Consider the following 17,090-nt stretch of genomic DNA (forward strand, 5'->3'; position numbering starts at 1 on the left):
AATTATATGAACAAAATAATATCAGACCTTAAACTGAGTAACACAAGAACCTATACGGCGCACATGCATAGCTAAAAATATACCACTAGCTATTTATACATAAACCTAATAATGAGTGTGGTCAACTTATACAATCAGTATTATTTATTCTACGATCTTGTTGCTGCCACCCAAACCATACGTGATAGTTTCCCATCATATGGCTTTCCCTAAGAATATGGTATTTACTACCTTCATTAAACTAATATATATAATCACCAATCTAATATGAAACACATTTATCATTGGTCCTATAATACTGAACCTGGTTAAACCAGAGTAAGTATTATTCGAAAATATGCCTCCCATAAGGAGGGGGTATATATTGTTTATGATCTAATCAATATCTAATAAGATTAGATTAGATTAAAGATCTTTTGACATATATTATCGTTATGTCAAGGTAATTATCTCCACCATGTATTGGTGGAATAAATTAATTCTTGGTATCATCATGAATTATACGTAAATCACTGGCATTTAATTTACCAGCTTGTAGTAGTCGATGATGATATGAACAAAGAGGAATTTGTATTATATGTTGAATTACAAGTACATGCTTTACTAAATGTAGACTGAGTAAGTTTATTAGACCAGGTAAAACCTTATAATGTAAAAGGATCAATAGAATGATTTTGAGTATGATCATGATTAAACTCATGTTGACTTTAAGAGTATTGGGTAAATTGAGACCAATACCAGCTTCAGGACAGGTTAATTTTTTACCAAATCTTTTATACATTTTAGGTGATGATGCTTTATATTTAGAGGCCAAAGCATAAGCACAAGAACTTTGTAGATATCAAATATTTCTTCCTAGTCTGCTAAAATTAGATGCAAATAATAATAATTTAACAATCCATTAATCTTTTGATTAAAGAATTTAATAATATCAAAATGATCCAGATTAAAAAGTTTTGTAAAGGCTAAAGGAGAGCATTGACCAACTTTAAATCTTCTTATAAATTCTTTTTCGACTAATTTATTTATTAGTCTATTTATAGGTGCGTTTACCATCAATCTGTGCTTAATTCTCATTTTATCATTATTCCTTTTAGCAAAGTAAACATGACGTCTGATTTTAACAATTTCAGCACCTGAGAAATGTCATTTCTTAGCTTTTATATTGGTTATCGCAATTTTTTCGTCATTTAGCATAGCACCACAATTTGGGATTAAAAATTCTTTTATGTAATGTTTTATTAATTGTGCATCATTTAAATTTCCATGAACTCGAACTATAAAGTCAGCCTCTGGACGGCGCAGGCCCGGTGCGCGACCCAGCCCTCTGCGGGTGGCTTCGATTCGGGCACTTTGGGGCAGAGGCCGCCTGCTACATCCGCGTGCACGCACACTGGGTCTTCCGAAGAAAATATGCCAGAATTGGGAGAAAAGATTCCAGGCCCATCGTATACTCAACCAGCACCCATGGGGTGTGTGGAGTCCATGCATCCAAATATTCATCGTTGGCAATTGCTTTATTCCTTCTCCCAGTCCATATGCATAGAGACTATGGGCTATATCCTGGGAGCGGCGCGGGCTGGAAGCACGAAGCTCAGAACAATACAGCACACGCTCCAATGCGCAGAAATTCCCTTGCACGAGAATATTAGAAAGACGTGACATCCCGTGACTGTTCGCCCGCCTCGAACTGGTGAAAACTATTTTTCAAAACATCAACCGATACCGTGGCCAATCCACTTATTCATGTCAACATCGCCTAGAATACTTAGAATACTGAAAAGTAGTAGGATCAGATAAAGAGCCGTGCCGCGAAAGAGCTATCCGTCAATTTTTTCAAACGTGATGCCACAAATGATTTTCCAACAGAAATATTCATGTCCTGTTGTATGACTCATATCAGGTTATGGCGTTATTCACCGATATCTTGCTTCTGGGATTCTATATTTAAAATGATACACTTTTAGATCCCATTGCATCGGTACATATACATGATATGGTAGCTCCTTATTACCCAAGACTGTTGATAATAGTCGCACCCTAAGCGTACTAATGTTATTTGATATAATACACTACAAATATAATTCACCTCGAGCAATTGGGAAGCATGATGCTCGATTGGCTATAAAGCTGGATAATAATTCTGATATAGCCGTTACCCATAGTTATTGCCATAGGATTCAACTGCTGTTGATGGAAAAAATACACTAAGCCCAACAGACAAACTTATAACGAAGCCATGGGAAGGGTTTGATAAATCTAGAGGTCATTAACAATTATATTTAGAAACAGATAAAAACCCATATCTAGCCAATCTGAAACATGAAAATGTAAAGGAAAAGCAGTTGGACTGGAACTTCTAAGAACCTTGTAAAAGATTATGGATCCTTTCAATATGACAAGACTTGTTATGCTTGAGTAGAATATATTCTGGTTGTTGGACGCTGATGGTTTCTAATATCAATCACTGTGTATAAAGAAAACATTCGCTATACCTGCTATTAAATAATTATGAAAACAAAAACTAAATCATTTAGTGCAAATTTGATAAACTTTTGAGAATTAAATTTACCCTATTGACTCACCCTAAAGGGTAAAAAGTAGATATATAATGTAAACGACAGAAATAAAGCCTGATCTGGCATACCCCGTCATTACCTAAAATATAGATGATTAAATCAATCAATCCGTAATAACTATTCAGTATCCCCGGTGCTAAAGCCCGGCTACCCCAGGAATTCAGTAGCTCAAGTCAAATTAGAACCTTGATACCAATATCTAGAAGATTGGTTATGGGCAGAAGTCTTTTTGGAAGTCACATCCTCCTTGGGAGCTTTCGTGGATTGGTGCTCGCTCTCACCTGAACCGATGTTGCGATGTAATATAGGTTTTTTTTTTCTCCATAGTTTTTCGTTAGCGGTGGGGATTTACATCCCTCTAGCGACCCCTTATAATATGATGTTGACCAACGGAGCTTTGAAAACTGTTCTTGCCACACTCAACTCCGAAGAGCTACTGGGAAATTTCAATAAAAATTCATTAAACTTAGATTCATTTCGCATCTCTTTGGCTCCCAGCATTGCTCCACTTTTACATGATAGTGAAGAGTTGCACCGTATGGAGTCACTACAATGACTACTAAGATACAACCTTGTCGGAATTTCCTCCATTTTGTCTGATGACAGGCATCTTTCGAAGTATCGCTTGGATAGAATTCTCTTGTTCCCGGAGTCTGATTTATTAGATTTGTTTCCATCAGATTCGACAAACTTGAGAGAACAGGGCAATTCATAGGCGCATTCATCCTTGGCAAGTGGAGATGCATGAGGCATTCACACGAGATTTAAGCACTTTCAAACATTTTGAAGTCTTTGCTCGCAAACGCATTTTGTGTATTCGACAGTAAGTGGTATTTCCCCCCTGTTCTTTAGTTTGTTTATCTGCCTCGTAGATGCAATACTCGAATTGAACTCAACTGTAGAGCTCAAATCGGAGATATTGAGAATTTGAGAATCAAGAAGATCTTTCCGCTCTTTGGGATAAAGTTACGGTGCTCTGAATTCTTTTCAAGGCTAGCTGGGAACTGCGTTCAACTTTCTCAAAAAAGACTCCTCCAACTGCATTCCACCATTTCTATTGTACAAGTCTCGACAATCCAAGCTTGAGTTTGTTTCACTGATAAGAAAAGATACTGGCCAAGAGGGCCATCCAGGCCATGACTAAAGGAAGGGGGCAGGCCGAATTTTGAAACTAGTTATGGATCTAGGAGCTGTTGAAAGTTCACATATAATATCACTCCGCAACGAAATACTAACATCCACAGAAGAAAGATCTACGCCCTCAAGGCTCGAACTTACAAAACATATGGTACTAATAGAGCTGTGCATCTCGTTGAAAAATAAAATGTTGTGTTGTTCTGTTGCTTTCCTTAATGAGTCCAACAGAAGAAACAGGAAAAGACAGATACTGATGCTAGGGATAACTGCCAACTTCAATGCCATCAGATGGGATCTGCGTCTTTATTTCGTGGGGTACTTGAACTTTGAGAGATTGGCTTGAGCACCCATGAACTCAAAGGAAAGACTTCCCATTGGAAATATCACTCGAGAATCTATAGAATCATGGCTGGTTTGTCAAAACAGTGAAGAACGTTGATACTTACAGACCCAGAGGCGGCATTCACTTCAACAGCCTCTCCATCGAGGTAGTTTTTTTGGTTGTGAGTTATCGGTTAGAAAAACCCTATTATTCAAGGTAGATATAGTACCCCTCCCCGGCATATTGTAATTGTATATACCTTATATTTATATACATTTTAATCGTATGGAAGTGCAGGCGAGGCCCGGCTCATATCATTAAAGACATCCAATAATATGGTATTGCTAGTTCTGATCTAAATCATATCGTGCTTGACATAGTTCTATACTACTGATAGTAATCCAAGGTCTCCTGATTCTTTTCTGAGTGCTTCTTTTGATAATACCGAAATTATTCATGGTAAAAAAACAGCTACTAGAGTTAAAGTTAATTAAATTTTTTAGAGCGAATTTTCAGGAAAGTCGTTTTATAGCTGAACTTATCATGCTCGCCCGGTATATCAGCGTGTTTGCTACAACAGCATGTTTTGCCTACTATATCAGCATGTTTTGCCTACTACTCTTCATGGTTTGGCTACTATATCGTCATGTTTTGCCAGCTATAATAGGGTGTTTTGCCTAATATATCAGCATGTTTTGCCTGCTACATCAGCGTGTTTTGCCTGTTACATCACAGTGTGCCATCCTCTACATCACCGTATTCCGCCCGCCACGGCAACGCAGCGTGCGCCGCTAGGTCGCCGCCCACAAGTCCTTCAAACCCATGAGCGACGTCACCGCCCCCGCAAGCCCCACGTCGCCCTCGCTGAAGTGCAAGTAGTTCAACGTGTTGAGACACACAAACATGTCCAACGCGTCCCACACCAACTTGCGCTTGGCCGCGTACACCTTGCCCTGGAGCGCGCACGTGTCGCCCGCCTCCTCCACGGCCGCCATCTTGGCCCGGTTGATCTGGTATGTTCTGAGCGAGTGCACCACGCCCGCCACCAACCCCGCGAGCCAGCACCGCGCCGCCCACACAGGCACCCACGTGTACTTGCGCTTATCCACAAGCCCCAACATCTTGAAAAACGTGACCTGGTCCAATGCCAAGTAGCCCGCGTAGCCCAAGTTGCGCGCGACCGTGGTCAGCAGCAACACCAGGTCCATGAGCTTGTTGTCGTACGCCTTGCTGGCCGCCTGCAAGTGGTTCAAGGGCTTCAAGAACCGCATGCCTTTTCGGATGAGCGTGGCATGCTGCTTCAAGTCCGCGAACTTGCGCACGAGCTCGGCCGAGTACCCGCGTCTTTGCAAGTAGTAGCCCAAAAAGCGCGAGAGATACGCCACCAACCGAAACGACTTCTCGCGCTTGGGAGTGCTGTCTATGAACTTGAGGAGCTTCGTCAAAGTGGGGTGGTAGATGATGCAATCGGCCACCATGCTGGACAAAAGGTGAGAGGTGCTGCTGGAGATGGGGAATTCCGGCCGGTGGGTTGCAATTCGGCAGATGTGGAATATGAGCGTCAGGAAGAAAAAAAGAGAGCCGCGTGTGTCTTTATTTGTTTGTGCGGTGCTGAGCCCTCGGTGGCCACCGTTATCGCGATCATGGGGTACAGTGCGCCTGCTTGTAGTGGCCTTCCCGTGGACCGAGGATGCGGCGGGGCGGACGCCCGGAGCTGGCCCAATGCGGCAAGTCCAGCCCGGGGCTGCCTGTCCATTTGGGCTGCCAAAAGAGGAAAACAGACCCAGCCCAAAAGCCACTTTCGGCCCGTGGGGCGTAACCTCATTATTGCTTGGGTCCATGTACCATGGGCTAGTGTCATGGCGCGCTTTAGGGCTGCTCGAGGACCACCCATCAGACCACAGTCTCGAGGCGCCAGTGTTGGCTCGACTCTCGCCGATGCGGAGGGTTCAGCCATAAAAATAAATGATCCAAAAAAAAAAAAAAAAAACTAAAGAAAACAGACCAAAGAAAACAAACCAAGAAAAAAACCAAAACAAAATTGGTTCGCACGCCGGAGTTCGACCGCTCCGCCTCTTCTCAATGCTTTTCGCGGCGTCTCGTGAAATTGAGATGGGTCCATATATACGTGGGTCCGGCAGCCCATCTAAAAGAAGCCATTCCATGTGTAACATGCAAAAAAAAAAAAGAAAAAGAGTAAATCAAAAATCCAGTAGGCTTTGAAAGAGTCCTGAAGTTTTTTTTTCCCAGGGCCGAGGCCAGCACTTCAAGCCGTTCAGCCCTGCTGTTTTTCTCCACATGTCGGAGCGAGCCGTCGGCTCGCGTCTCAAACCTCGCATCTTCGCGTTCGCAGCTCTACATGCGCTCCGCGGATCATAAACACCAGATTGCACCAAATGGCGATGGAGCAGCACGAGCCCGAAAATGCCGGGAAGCCCCCGCCAGCAAACTCAGAAAACCTAGCTAGTCACATGACCTCGCCGCCCGCCCCTTTTGTGCTGTCGTCCTGGCCCCGCAAATCGATACTCAAGCACAAAGAGTCCGAAAATGCCACCGTTCCTATATCGTTTGGATCCAGGACCTCCCAACCTCAGCCGGAAAGACCGGTCGATCGACGCGTCTCGTTTGCAGAGAGAGTACAGCTACATAAAATCGACACAGGCCACAACGGCGAAACCCGCCGGGATCACAACTCAGATGACCACGCGAATGAAGATGAGAGCTCCGATATTGACACCAGTTTTCTGGCTCTAGAGGCCGACGCCGATAAAGTGCTTTCTTTGCTACAGCAAAACAATCTATCGGCTGATCAAGACTTGGGGCACTCGGATAATACCGATGTCGTCCCGGATCTCCATGGTTTGTCCAACAGTCCAACTTCCTACTTGAACGATGCAAATATATCCGACGAGGACTCTGAAAATTCCATGGAACTTACAGGCCCTATTCTGTCAAAACCCTCTCCGGCGGGCGTTTCCGAAAATGCAGTGTTGGACTCCGGGAGTCACCCACAAGATGGCCTTTCCGAAGCAGGCCCTTCTCACAAGCCTCTGTGCGTGGGTCCCGGGAATTTGCTTCACAGGGACAAGAACATGAGCACTCATTTTGATGGTTTGTCGCACGCAGACTTTCCCGCAAACAATGCTGGGCTTGAAACCATCACTTCTCAGTTGCCCGAAGATGCACCTCATGCGTTTGGTCTGCAATCTGACTTCTCGTACAGTGCCCGGAGCCTTGAGTTCAGCCACGCAAGTGCAATCTCCCCTGGGAATAACTTGATGCTATCGCACCACGAGAGCCATGCCCCATCGCTCACTTCCTCGGAAGACTTTCTTGATGGCGAGGAGGACATGGAGTTTACTCTGCAAGTCGAACACTTGAAGTATGAGGAGTTGACGATGGAATTGACGCTTCCCCAGACATCTAGCGTCGCCAGTCTTGTCACACAATCCGCGGGGCTCGAAAACTCGCTCAGGGTATTTGAAACCACAATGAACATGATTGACCCAAACATGTTTTCTCGCAGCTCTGACCACAACAATGCCGACGAAGTCACTATGGAACTCACCACGCCGGTGCAGGCGTTAGCAAAGGACTCACCGGTGAACGATGCGGAAGAGTTGACCATGGAACTCACCAAGCCCATTGACAGAGAATCGGTTGCTCCTTCAGAAATCAACACGGGGCCTTCCCCAGATCTCGATCAATCCGTGCCTTCAGACGACGAGTCGGCCATGGAACTAACTCAGCCGGTAAGCGCTCCGACCGAAACTGCAGATGCGAAGGCCCAAACAAATGACGCGGAGCTTTCTAAATTCGAGACCCAGATAAGCGTGTCTCCCATATATGTAAAAAGCCAGGAATCTGTCGGCGAGACCTCTGTATCCGAACCGGCAAATGATGACGACAAAAATATTGGGGCGGAGGATCTTAGCACCATCAATGAAGAAGACTCGGATCTTGACTTACTGGAAGAAAACAGCGCTGAAATGGCTCCTGCTACCGAAACGGTGCAAACACCAACGAACATCGAGACTCCAGGAGAGGATGTGATGAGCATTCCTAATGATTCCCAGACTGGCCACAACAAAGCCAACTTTGATTCTCGAAGCTCGAGCTTGTCTGCACTGAGTGATGTCAACAATTATGATGAAGACTCCCCCCAGGAATATATGGCAGGGAAGCATTCTCTCGGCCCGGCCATGAACCCGAGCCCTACAAAAAAGCTCAAAGCAAGTAAAACCTCTGATGACGCGCTGGACCCAGGGTCTATCGAATACAAGGAACTTCTCCAGAACAATTGGGACGTTCCAGAAATCTCCCTCACAGACTTTCTTGAGAACATCGGAGTCAAGTTTTATGATGATCTCGAGTTGGCGACTGACTTCTCGGCAATGTATCATGCTTCTTCATTAGGCACAGGTTCACAGCCCAGGGATGCCTATTATAAAGCAGTCATTCAGCTCCCGATCTTCGAAATGTACGAGTTGACCTGCAAAGAGCTAACGGCTCAAATACAAGAAGGAAAGAGAAATTTCGACAAACTCAAAGAGGAATGCCAACAGAGTAACCCTTTCTTATTCAAGCATTACCTCTCTTCGGAACCTCATGAACAACTGGCAATGAGGACCAATTATCATGTGGTAAAAGAATATTCAAGACAAAAAGCAAAAGGACTGTGGTATGAGTGGAGAAAGAAAATTATTCAAAATGTACTCCATGTGTATCAAAACAGCTATGAGGCTCTTCAAGAAGAAAGGATAGCACTTGAGTCCCAAATTGGCTCCATGGATCACCAAATAGCTTCGATTCATAATCAGCTTCGGGCCTTGACTTTTGATCTAAGAAGATTCAAAGAAATCCAAGCCGACTCAAAGGGGTTGGACAGACAGCATGTCTACGAAATGAAAGCTCGTATGGTTGAACTCAACAAAAGTCTCTTGAATCATAAGACTTTGATTTCTGAAAAGGAGGATTCTGTACAGGCTCTTCAGAAGGAAATAGACGACAGATCAATCGGCATGAAGCAGCTCAGGTCACTGCTTTCTGGAGCAGAGGAGGAGTTGAACAAAATGAAGCATTACAACAGCAAGGAGATCAAAGATTTACAAGTATCAACCCAAATTTTGCAAGCTTGTGCCGGACTCAAGTTTGTGGGTCACCAGAAACATTTGTACGAATTTGAGATCGATCCAAGAATCCGGATCATGGTGGACGCAACAACTCTCGCCGATCAACCGAAACTTCTGTGTCAAGTGTCAGAAACAGGAAATTCCTCCCTTTTCAACGAAAATATGATTGCTGCGTTCCGTGATGTTCTAGATAGGCAAGAGATTGCTAATGCTACAAACGCCACTGAGACATTCAGGAAAATAAGAGAGCTCTGGCTCAAAATCAAGCTTGTTGACCAAGAAATATACAGGGTCAATCTATTGTACCCTGTATGTTTTCTACATGATGATAGTCATCTGATCGACTTCAGATTTGACTATCTCTCTTTCGACGCGAAAACCAAGATTGAATTCACAGTCTCAATCCCAAAGCATAACTTGTTGCTCTACCCCGAGGGTAATACGGTAAGGGCGCGGTTGCTTAGAGGTGATGGCGACACCGACACGTACATCAAAAATGCTCTCCTGGAGGTAGGAGACAAGCTTGTTATTTTCACGCAAACGGAAATATAAGAATGTATAAGGTCCTATCTTTATTCTTGCAGTCTTCCGCGCGATAGTTCGGGGCGGAGCTCTTCTGCATCCGGTGATTCCGTGGCGCACGTGCCGCGCAGAAGCTCCGAAAAAGCAGTGAACGGGGTGTCACTTGTGTCATTTCAATTCAGCCCCATAATCGCAAAGCATGCAAGCAACGGGCCGGGCCAGAACTTCAAATGAAATCAACGAAAACGAGCTGCCTTTTGAAGATGGCGTGAATGATCTTGTGGATAGAAGCGGCACTGATACCGATTCAGATTTAGATGACGATGTGCCTGAACAGAAAGAGAAGAGTAAACGCCCCCCTGATAACAATTTCTCCCAGCAGAGGTTAAAAGCAGTAAACCCGGTGTTCACTGCAAGAACGGTGATTCCAATTCTCCTTCTTTTGGGAGTTTTCTTAGTGCCGCTTGGCGCTGCCATGTGGTTGGCTTCCAGCCGAATTGAAGATATACTCATAGAATACACACAGTGTGAAAACGAGGCTTCCAGAGACCATTGGTCGTCCATACCAGAAGAGTACTTACTGTATCATTTGAAGGACAATGCTAATATTGGCGATGCCCAGTGGATGTTGGCTACAGACGAGACCCAAGCGGATGAGGATGAGATGAACGTGTGCAAGATCCAGTTCGAGATTCCTCACAGAATCAAGGGCCCACTCTACCTCTTCTACCGATTGAAGAACTTCCATCAAAATCACAGACGGTATGTGAAGTCTTTTTCCGAGGATCAACTCAACGGCAAAGCTGCATCGGTCAGTGTAATCAAAGACACCGTCGGACTCAATTGTGAGCCTCTCTCGCTCGATGAAGACGGGAATAGGATCTATCCATGTGGCTTGATTGCTAATTCACTTTTCAATGATACGTACTCGTCAACGCTTGAGGCGGTCAACGGGACGTCTACAAGCTACAATATGAGCAACGATGGAATCGCATGGTCAACCAATAAGAACAGATTCAAGAAAACAGAATACAACTACGAGGACATTGTACCTCCACCTAACTGGATCAAGAAGTTCCCGGATGGCTACAACTCCACAAACGTCCCGGATATCCTGACATGGGCCGAGTTCCAGAACTGGATGTTCACCTCTGCTTTTGCTGATTTCCACAAATTGGCCCTTAAAAATGATAACGATGCCATTGATGAGGGCACGTATGAGATCTCCATCGGATTGCATTTCCCCGTCTTGCCCTACGATGGCAAAAAGTACATTTTCTTGTCGCAAAGATCTGTCCTTGGAGGCAAAAATTACTTCCTAGGGTATGTGTGGATTGCTAGTGGAGGCGTGTGTATTATTCTAGGTCTTGTTTTGTTGATAGTGAACATGCTCATGCCTAGAAGAGCGGGTGACGTCAACTTGTTGAGTTGGAACAGAGAGGCCATCACCAAAGATGAAAAGTGATTTCTGGGGGTTCCCTAGATTGTTTTGCTACAGATGAATTTTATGAACTAGTTTTTTATCAATGCATTCCAAGTCTCTCCGTATCTGTACTTGGGATGATGTGCTTCCAGTTTGCAAAGAGCACTTGACATGTGAGTGTTTTCAATATATTCTGTTTCATAGTTGATCGTGAGATGATGTTTTTGGTGTCTTTTGATTCGTATTCTCAGTGATGTACTCCGATATACTCAGTAGGCCTGGCGTCGAGGTTATCTCTGAACGGATGTCTATCATTATTTCAAACTCGCTCCGTCAAGATAACTCCTTTTTAGAATAAATTGGTCATTCCAAACCCCGCTCACGTATTCAATAAAAAAGTCGACCACAGTTCATTCATCCCAAAAATCTCTCATTGTCTTTTGCTGCCAACCATGATAGAATAAAGTGCACATAATGATGTCATTTCATTCTTTCGGTATGCAGACATCAACATATTCAGTCGTCTCTCGCAAAGGTAATATTTCTATAAACAATAAATAATTTGCAGCTTGATTTTATCTTATACAGACCACAATGACCATCGGGTTTTGCCCTTTGCGGCGTCAGCGTAAACAGGAAAAAAAATAAGCCAAATGAATTTGACAGACAGAAGTTCAACAAAGAAAGTTGGGTGAGCAAGACAAATTAGTGAGTAAGACCCGATTCGAGTTCAATACATAGAATGAGGCATGAGAAGTTTGAAAATCAATTGCGACAAAATGTCCAAGAATCTAAAAATATTCTTGATAGTCCTTGTCAAATACCGGTATTGGCTTTTGTCACATGACACCTAATCCACGTAAGAGCTGTCGGAAAAACCTGGGGTTGCTTCGTGAACTTTTTCCCGCACTCTAGTGTGGGGAACCTCGGATATAAACACTGGTCAGAAATCCTCAAAGCTTATATATGTAGCGGGTCTACGCCATTCGGCGTGATCCACAAACCATTTTCTTTGCAAGCATCATTTCCTAGTTTTTACATATTAGTATGGTCGTGCCGAAAGAAGCCAGATGTTTCGTCTTGAACGAGCCCCCAGTGGCAGAGGTGAACTTGGACCCGGAAAGTGCCAACGCCACTTTCAAGCTCGTCAAGAAGCCCTTGCGGGATCTCAACTCTGGAGAGATTTTGGTGAAAACTTTATACCTCTCAAACGACCCAACGCAGCGAGCCTGGATCCAAAAAGGGTTGAAGCCGGAAAGCATGTACGTAGAGCCTGTCACGCAGGGTGAAATCATGAGGCTGGTGGGGCTTGGCCAGGTGGTTGCTCTGAAAAACGGAAAGTACAAAGAAGGAGACATTTTGAACACCACGTTGAAATGGTCGGACTACTCAATCATCTCTGAGAGCGCCATCTTCAGTAAAATCAGCGACACCTCGGTGCCGTTGCCCATGTACCTTGATGTGTTGGGCACCACGGGGTTGACTGCGTATTTTGGGCTTTTGCAAGTAGCCAAGCTCAAGAGCTCGGACGTGGTGGTGATCTCCGCGGCCCTGGGCGCCACGGGCTCGATGTGTGTACAAATCGCCAAGAAGGTGATTGGGTGCAAAAAAGTGATTGGCATCTCCGGCGGCCGCGAAAAGTGCCATTTCGTGGAGCTTTTGGGCGCCGACCACTGTGTGGACTACCACAGCAAGTCTTTCCAGAAAGACTTGTCCCGGGCAATTGGCAAGGACAAATTCTGCGACGTGTTTTTCGACGGGGTTGGTGGCAAAATCTTGGACGCCGCGCTCGGCATGATGAGGCCTTTTGGCCGCGTCGTGGCCTGTGGGGCGATAGCAGGCTACAACGATTTCGGCCAGTCGCGGGTCTTGAACTGGCCGCAGATTGTCGTCAAGAGGCTCAACGTCAAGGGGTTCATTGTATTGGATTTCATCGACCAGTATGCGGAGGGCATCAGGAAACTCCACCTGTGGATCGAACTGGGTCTAATTCGATACGACAAGTCCACGTACTCGGTGGTAGACTTGACTGGGACGGACGCGGACTTTGCCAAGATCCCTGCTTCGTGGGGAGAGCTCTTCAAACCCACCAAAGGCCCGGGGAAGCTTCTCACGCAAGTCTCGCGGCCCAAACTTTGAGAAAGAGGAAGAGCCGTCCACCGGTGCTTAATTACGAATTAGAGTCTATGTACTGGTCAGCGTGCGGGTGGTGTAGTAGGCCAATGACATGCTTGCCCGTCCAACTATGCCCCAACTAGAGTCCCTGGCTCTGCGCCACGGACTTCCTTTTTTCCCAGATTCTGCACGCTTTCTTCGTATCTCTGTCAGATGGAGCCTTTGGTTTCTATGCTTTGTGCGCACACGCACTCCACGCAACCTCCAGCTCTGCACCATCTCTCTAATTGCAAACCCCATCTGCTCAACAGCACACGCTGCGTAGTCGCTTTTCCACGGTTTCGGTGGATTTTCCAAACACTCACCACGTCGGGAGCCGCTGGCACCTCACTTAGCCTGTACAGTGTGCGGCCATTCAAATGTCGGGGTCTCTGGCCTCGGGCTCCGGTCTTAGCAAGGCAGCCCTACTATCGAAATATCAGGAAGACAACAATGACGCCATCACACCCGAGGCGCTCGGGCTCGAGAAGTCCGAGGAAGTCGAGTTGTCGTACTCCAAATTCAGCCATCTCCTGGCACTCTCGGTGTTCAACTCCGACTCAAACGGCGAGTCAAATCGCCCTGCCTCTAGCCTGCGGTCTGCCGGGCTGCCGTTTCTCCGCAAGATCCAGTTGCTGATGTCCAACGTCGAAATTGAGAACTTCCCCCATAAGGCCATGGAATCCATCTGCGAGGACCTGGCGCCCGACGCGTCTCCGTTTGCAAATGTGCGTACCAAAGACAACATTACAAATAGCTCGGGGCCACCGGCCAAAGCCGACAGCCATGGGAAACGCGAGCCTCTCGTCCAGCCTGCGCATCATAAACGCAAGGTCTCGGTCAAGATGTCGCTCACGCCGGCACAGCGCGTGGAAAAGCGCCCGGGCCTACGGACCAAGAACGCGCTCGATGACTTTGAGTTCTACGAGAAAATCGGCCGTGGCGCCTACGCCGACGTGTACCGCGGGCTCAACACGAAAACAAAGAAGGTCGTGGCCATCAAGCAGATCACATTGGACAAGGACTACAATCCCAACGCGCTCATGGGCGAGATCGACCTCCTCAAAATACTCAAGCACCCCAACATTGTGAAGTACCATGGCTTCGTCAAGACGCTGGACTCGCTCAACGTGTTTCTAGAGTTCTGCGCGGGCGGCTCGTTGCGCCAGATCTACAAGAAACAGGGCCACGGCTTCCTGGAATCCCAAATCATCTCCTACGTGAATCCGATCTTGAAGGGCTTGCAGTATCTCCACGAGCAGGGTGTGGTTCACCGAGACGTCAAGGCAGCAAATGTCCTTCTCACAGGATCGGGAGAGGTCAAATTGGCCGACTTTGGCGTGGCCACAAAAGTGTCCACACTGCACAACACCGTTGTGGGCACGCCCAACTGGATGGCTCCTGAAACCGTCTTGGGTGGAGACGGAATTTGCACCGCGTCTGATATCTGGTCTCTTGGAGCAACCATCATCGAGTTGTTCACCATGAATCCGCCATACCACGAACTAAACCCCATGGCCACGCTACATGCAATAGGTACTGACGAGCATCCAGTGTTGCCCACTGGTCTTTCGCCCTTAGCCAAAGACTTTCTCCTCGAGTGTTTCCAAAAACAGTCCAATCTACGCATCAACGCCAAATTGCTTCTCAAGCACCGCTGGGTGAATCCGGATCAGCACAACACGTTCAAGTCCTCCCCAAGCCCCGCAAACATGAACACTTTGCTGCGGCAAACTTTTCTATCTACTTCCCACCAGGGACCTGAGCCGGTTGCCGGCCTGCATGGGCCACTCCACAATTTCACCATCACTCCTCCGGGCCTCAAATCGGATGAGTTCACGCCCGCCACACAGGTGCTGAATCTTGTGAAGGAAACATCCGATGTGCCTGGGCAGGCGTACTCGCGTGCAGAATTGCTTGCAAAGTTTACTGAGAAAGAAGAAGGCGCAGATGAGAACTTGTTTCTGGCGACAGGCGACTTTGCCGACACCTTGGTGTTCAAAGAAGTGCTTCAGAAACAGCCCTCTTTGAATCTGAGCGATGAAGTCGAGGAAAACGATCCCTTTTTTGCATTGGATATCAATAATTTCGACACTAGCGAGCTTGAAATCCAGGGAAAGATGGAGTTTCTTCTATCCAAGTTGGTATCTCGCGTCTCCAGCTGTCATGTGGCTACTGATGATGCGATCAATGTTCTTGAAAAAATTACAGGTAGAATGTACTACTTGGTGAGAAAATATCCAACTTCGCATGATGTTCTAATTCGTGATCACGGTATCTTGACATTAATGGAATTGCTAGAAAACGCCCTGGATCTTGCCGATCGTCACAAACTATGGAATTATGTGCTTGGCATCCTCAATAACTTGTTCCAGGTGAACATCGCTCAAATTGAAAATTTCTCGCTCTTGGGTGGCATTCCTATGATCACGCGCTTTTCAAAATTGTCTTTTGGCTTACAGATTCGCTCGCAAGTTGTCAAGTTTGTGAAAACTCTTCGCAAGTCCGAAAAGGCGTTGCTCATGTTTGTTTCTTCTGGGGGTTTGCGTATTCTATCGCGGTTCTTAGAAGAAGACTTTGAGACAAGTCCAGACTTCTCGCTCGTGGCGGTTCATTGCATCCATGAAATTCTAGCCAAAGACCTCACCAGATTTAAATCGGATATGTGTCGCATACTTTCCAAGTACGGTATCGTGTTTTGGTTTGTCGTCTTACTAAACCGTCTCACAAAGTGTTACAACCAAAAGAAAAGCCTCATGTCCACTGAACATCTTGAAGCCACAATTGACAAAATCCTCGAGGTCATCAAATATTTTGGACAATCCGAAGCAAGAGTCAGGATCAATGTTTCCAGCCCGGACTTGTTCAAGCTTTTGATCAAAGTGTATCCTTCGCTTTCGTTCCATCGTCAAATGGAACTACTTAAATTTTTCAGATCCATCAGCTGTATCTCTGAGCTTTTGCGGCCATTGAATTCGGCGGATATCTTGGAGTTCTATGTCACGCTTCTCAGGCAGTACACTCCAACGCATCCGCAATATAAAGAAGTGATGAACATATTGTGTCCATCTCTTTACAACTGCTGTAACTTGAATCATAGCAGCGAAAGAGAATTAGCAAAGTTGGGAGCAATACCACTTCTCAGAGACTTATCAAGAATCAATCTACCATTTCGGCAATTTGTTCTCCCAATTCTATGTGAACTCGTTTACTGTGATTCGTCAGTACGCGCGCTTCTCTTGAAACACGATATTCCCACCATTTACTTCAATTTGCTCGTGGATCCATATTGGCATTATAATGTAATGGACTCTATTTTACACTGGAGCTCGCAGAACGAGGGATTCAACTGGCTTGAATCTGCTACTGCGAAAAACTGCTTGGTGAGCGGCTTTATGATGAACAAAGTCTCCAATCTTGAAGCAGTGCTAGAAAACTACCTAAAGCTCATGACGAAAAATGATCAGGTCGTTCGATTGTTGGCAAGAGACTCGATCATCGAAAATATCTTGGGGAAGTTGAACATATACAGCAAGGCCCCCGCAGCAAAATTCTCGTTGCTTAGAATTTTACACCAAATCCTTTTCTTTGCATCAGATCATGCTATGGTGAAGAAATTTAAAGTATTGGGCTCCGTTCAAAAGACCATGTCGTCGATCATCGCATTTGACACCTCAGTCTTGGCGAAAGACCTTGCAAGCCGTATCGTCCTGGAGATTGGCACGGACTGCAGGTAATCGCGCCCGGCCGAGGCAAATCTGATAGTGTGGAGAACCCAAGCACTCTAGGTGGAAGAATATACTCCACGTCTTTTCATGCAC

The 17,090-nt window shown here is 45.8% G+C and overlaps 6 protein-coding genes across 6 annotated transcripts; 4 read left to right on the forward strand and 2 right to left on the reverse strand.

The window, feature by feature from the left end:
* Positions 1-1,043: 1,043 nt before the first annotated feature.
* METBIDRAFT_199838 (uncharacterized protein) lies at positions 1,044-1,858 on the reverse strand. Its single transcript, XM_018854918.1, has one exon. The coding sequence runs from the start codon at positions 1,663-1,665 to the stop codon at positions 1,147-1,149; it is 519 nt and encodes a 172-aa protein (XP_018711006.1). The 5' UTR covers positions 1,666-1,858; the 3' UTR covers positions 1,044-1,146.
* Positions 1,859-4,589: 2,731 nt separating this feature from the next.
* On the reverse strand, positions 4,590-5,989 carry PEX11 (Pex11p). The gene has a single exon (XM_018856057.1). The coding sequence runs from the start codon at positions 5,514-5,516 to the stop codon at positions 4,830-4,832; it is 687 nt and encodes a 228-aa protein (XP_018711007.1). The 5' UTR covers positions 5,517-5,989; the 3' UTR covers positions 4,590-4,829.
* Positions 5,990-6,309: 320 nt separating this feature from the next.
* Positions 6,310-9,806, forward strand: METBIDRAFT_199912 (Spc7-domain-containing protein). Its single transcript, XM_018854920.1, has one exon. The coding sequence runs from the start codon at positions 6,435-6,437 to the stop codon at positions 9,720-9,722; it is 3,288 nt and encodes a 1,095-aa protein (XP_018711008.1). The 5' UTR covers positions 6,310-6,434; the 3' UTR covers positions 9,723-9,806.
* An 85-nt stretch (positions 9,807-9,891) lies between these two features.
* LEM3 (Lem3p) lies at positions 9,892-11,157 on the forward strand (the record flags this gene model as incomplete). The annotated part of the gene is made up of 1 exon (XM_018858958.1): positions 9,892-11,157. The coding sequence occupies one exon, from the start codon at positions 9,892-9,894 to the stop codon at positions 11,155-11,157; it is 1,266 nt and encodes a 421-aa protein (XP_018711009.1).
* A 1,005-nt stretch (positions 11,158-12,162) lies between these two features.
* On the forward strand, positions 12,163-13,254 carry METBIDRAFT_43962 (MDR family NADP-dependent oxidoreductase; the record flags this gene model as incomplete). The annotated part of the gene is made up of 1 exon (XM_018857726.1): positions 12,163-13,254. One exon carries the CDS (start codon positions 12,163-12,165, stop codon positions 13,252-13,254), a length of 1,092 nt encoding a protein of 363 aa, XP_018711010.1.
* Positions 13,255-14,114: 860 nt separating this feature from the next.
* Positions 14,115-17,006, forward strand: CDC15 (serine/threonine protein kinase; the record flags this gene model as incomplete). The annotated part of the gene is made up of 1 exon (XM_018858959.1): positions 14,115-17,006. The coding sequence occupies one exon, from the start codon at positions 14,115-14,117 to the stop codon at positions 17,004-17,006; it is 2,892 nt and encodes a 963-aa protein (XP_018711011.1).
* Positions 17,007-17,090: the final 84 nt, after the last annotated feature.

Source organism: Metschnikowia bicuspidata (genome assembly GCF_001664035.1).
Source record: "Metschnikowia bicuspidata var. bicuspidata NRRL YB-4993 chromosome Unknown METBIscaffold_4, whole genome shotgun sequence".
Classification (NCBI taxonomy): Eukaryota; Fungi; Ascomycota; class Pichiomycetes; order Serinales; family Metschnikowiaceae; genus Metschnikowia; species Metschnikowia bicuspidata.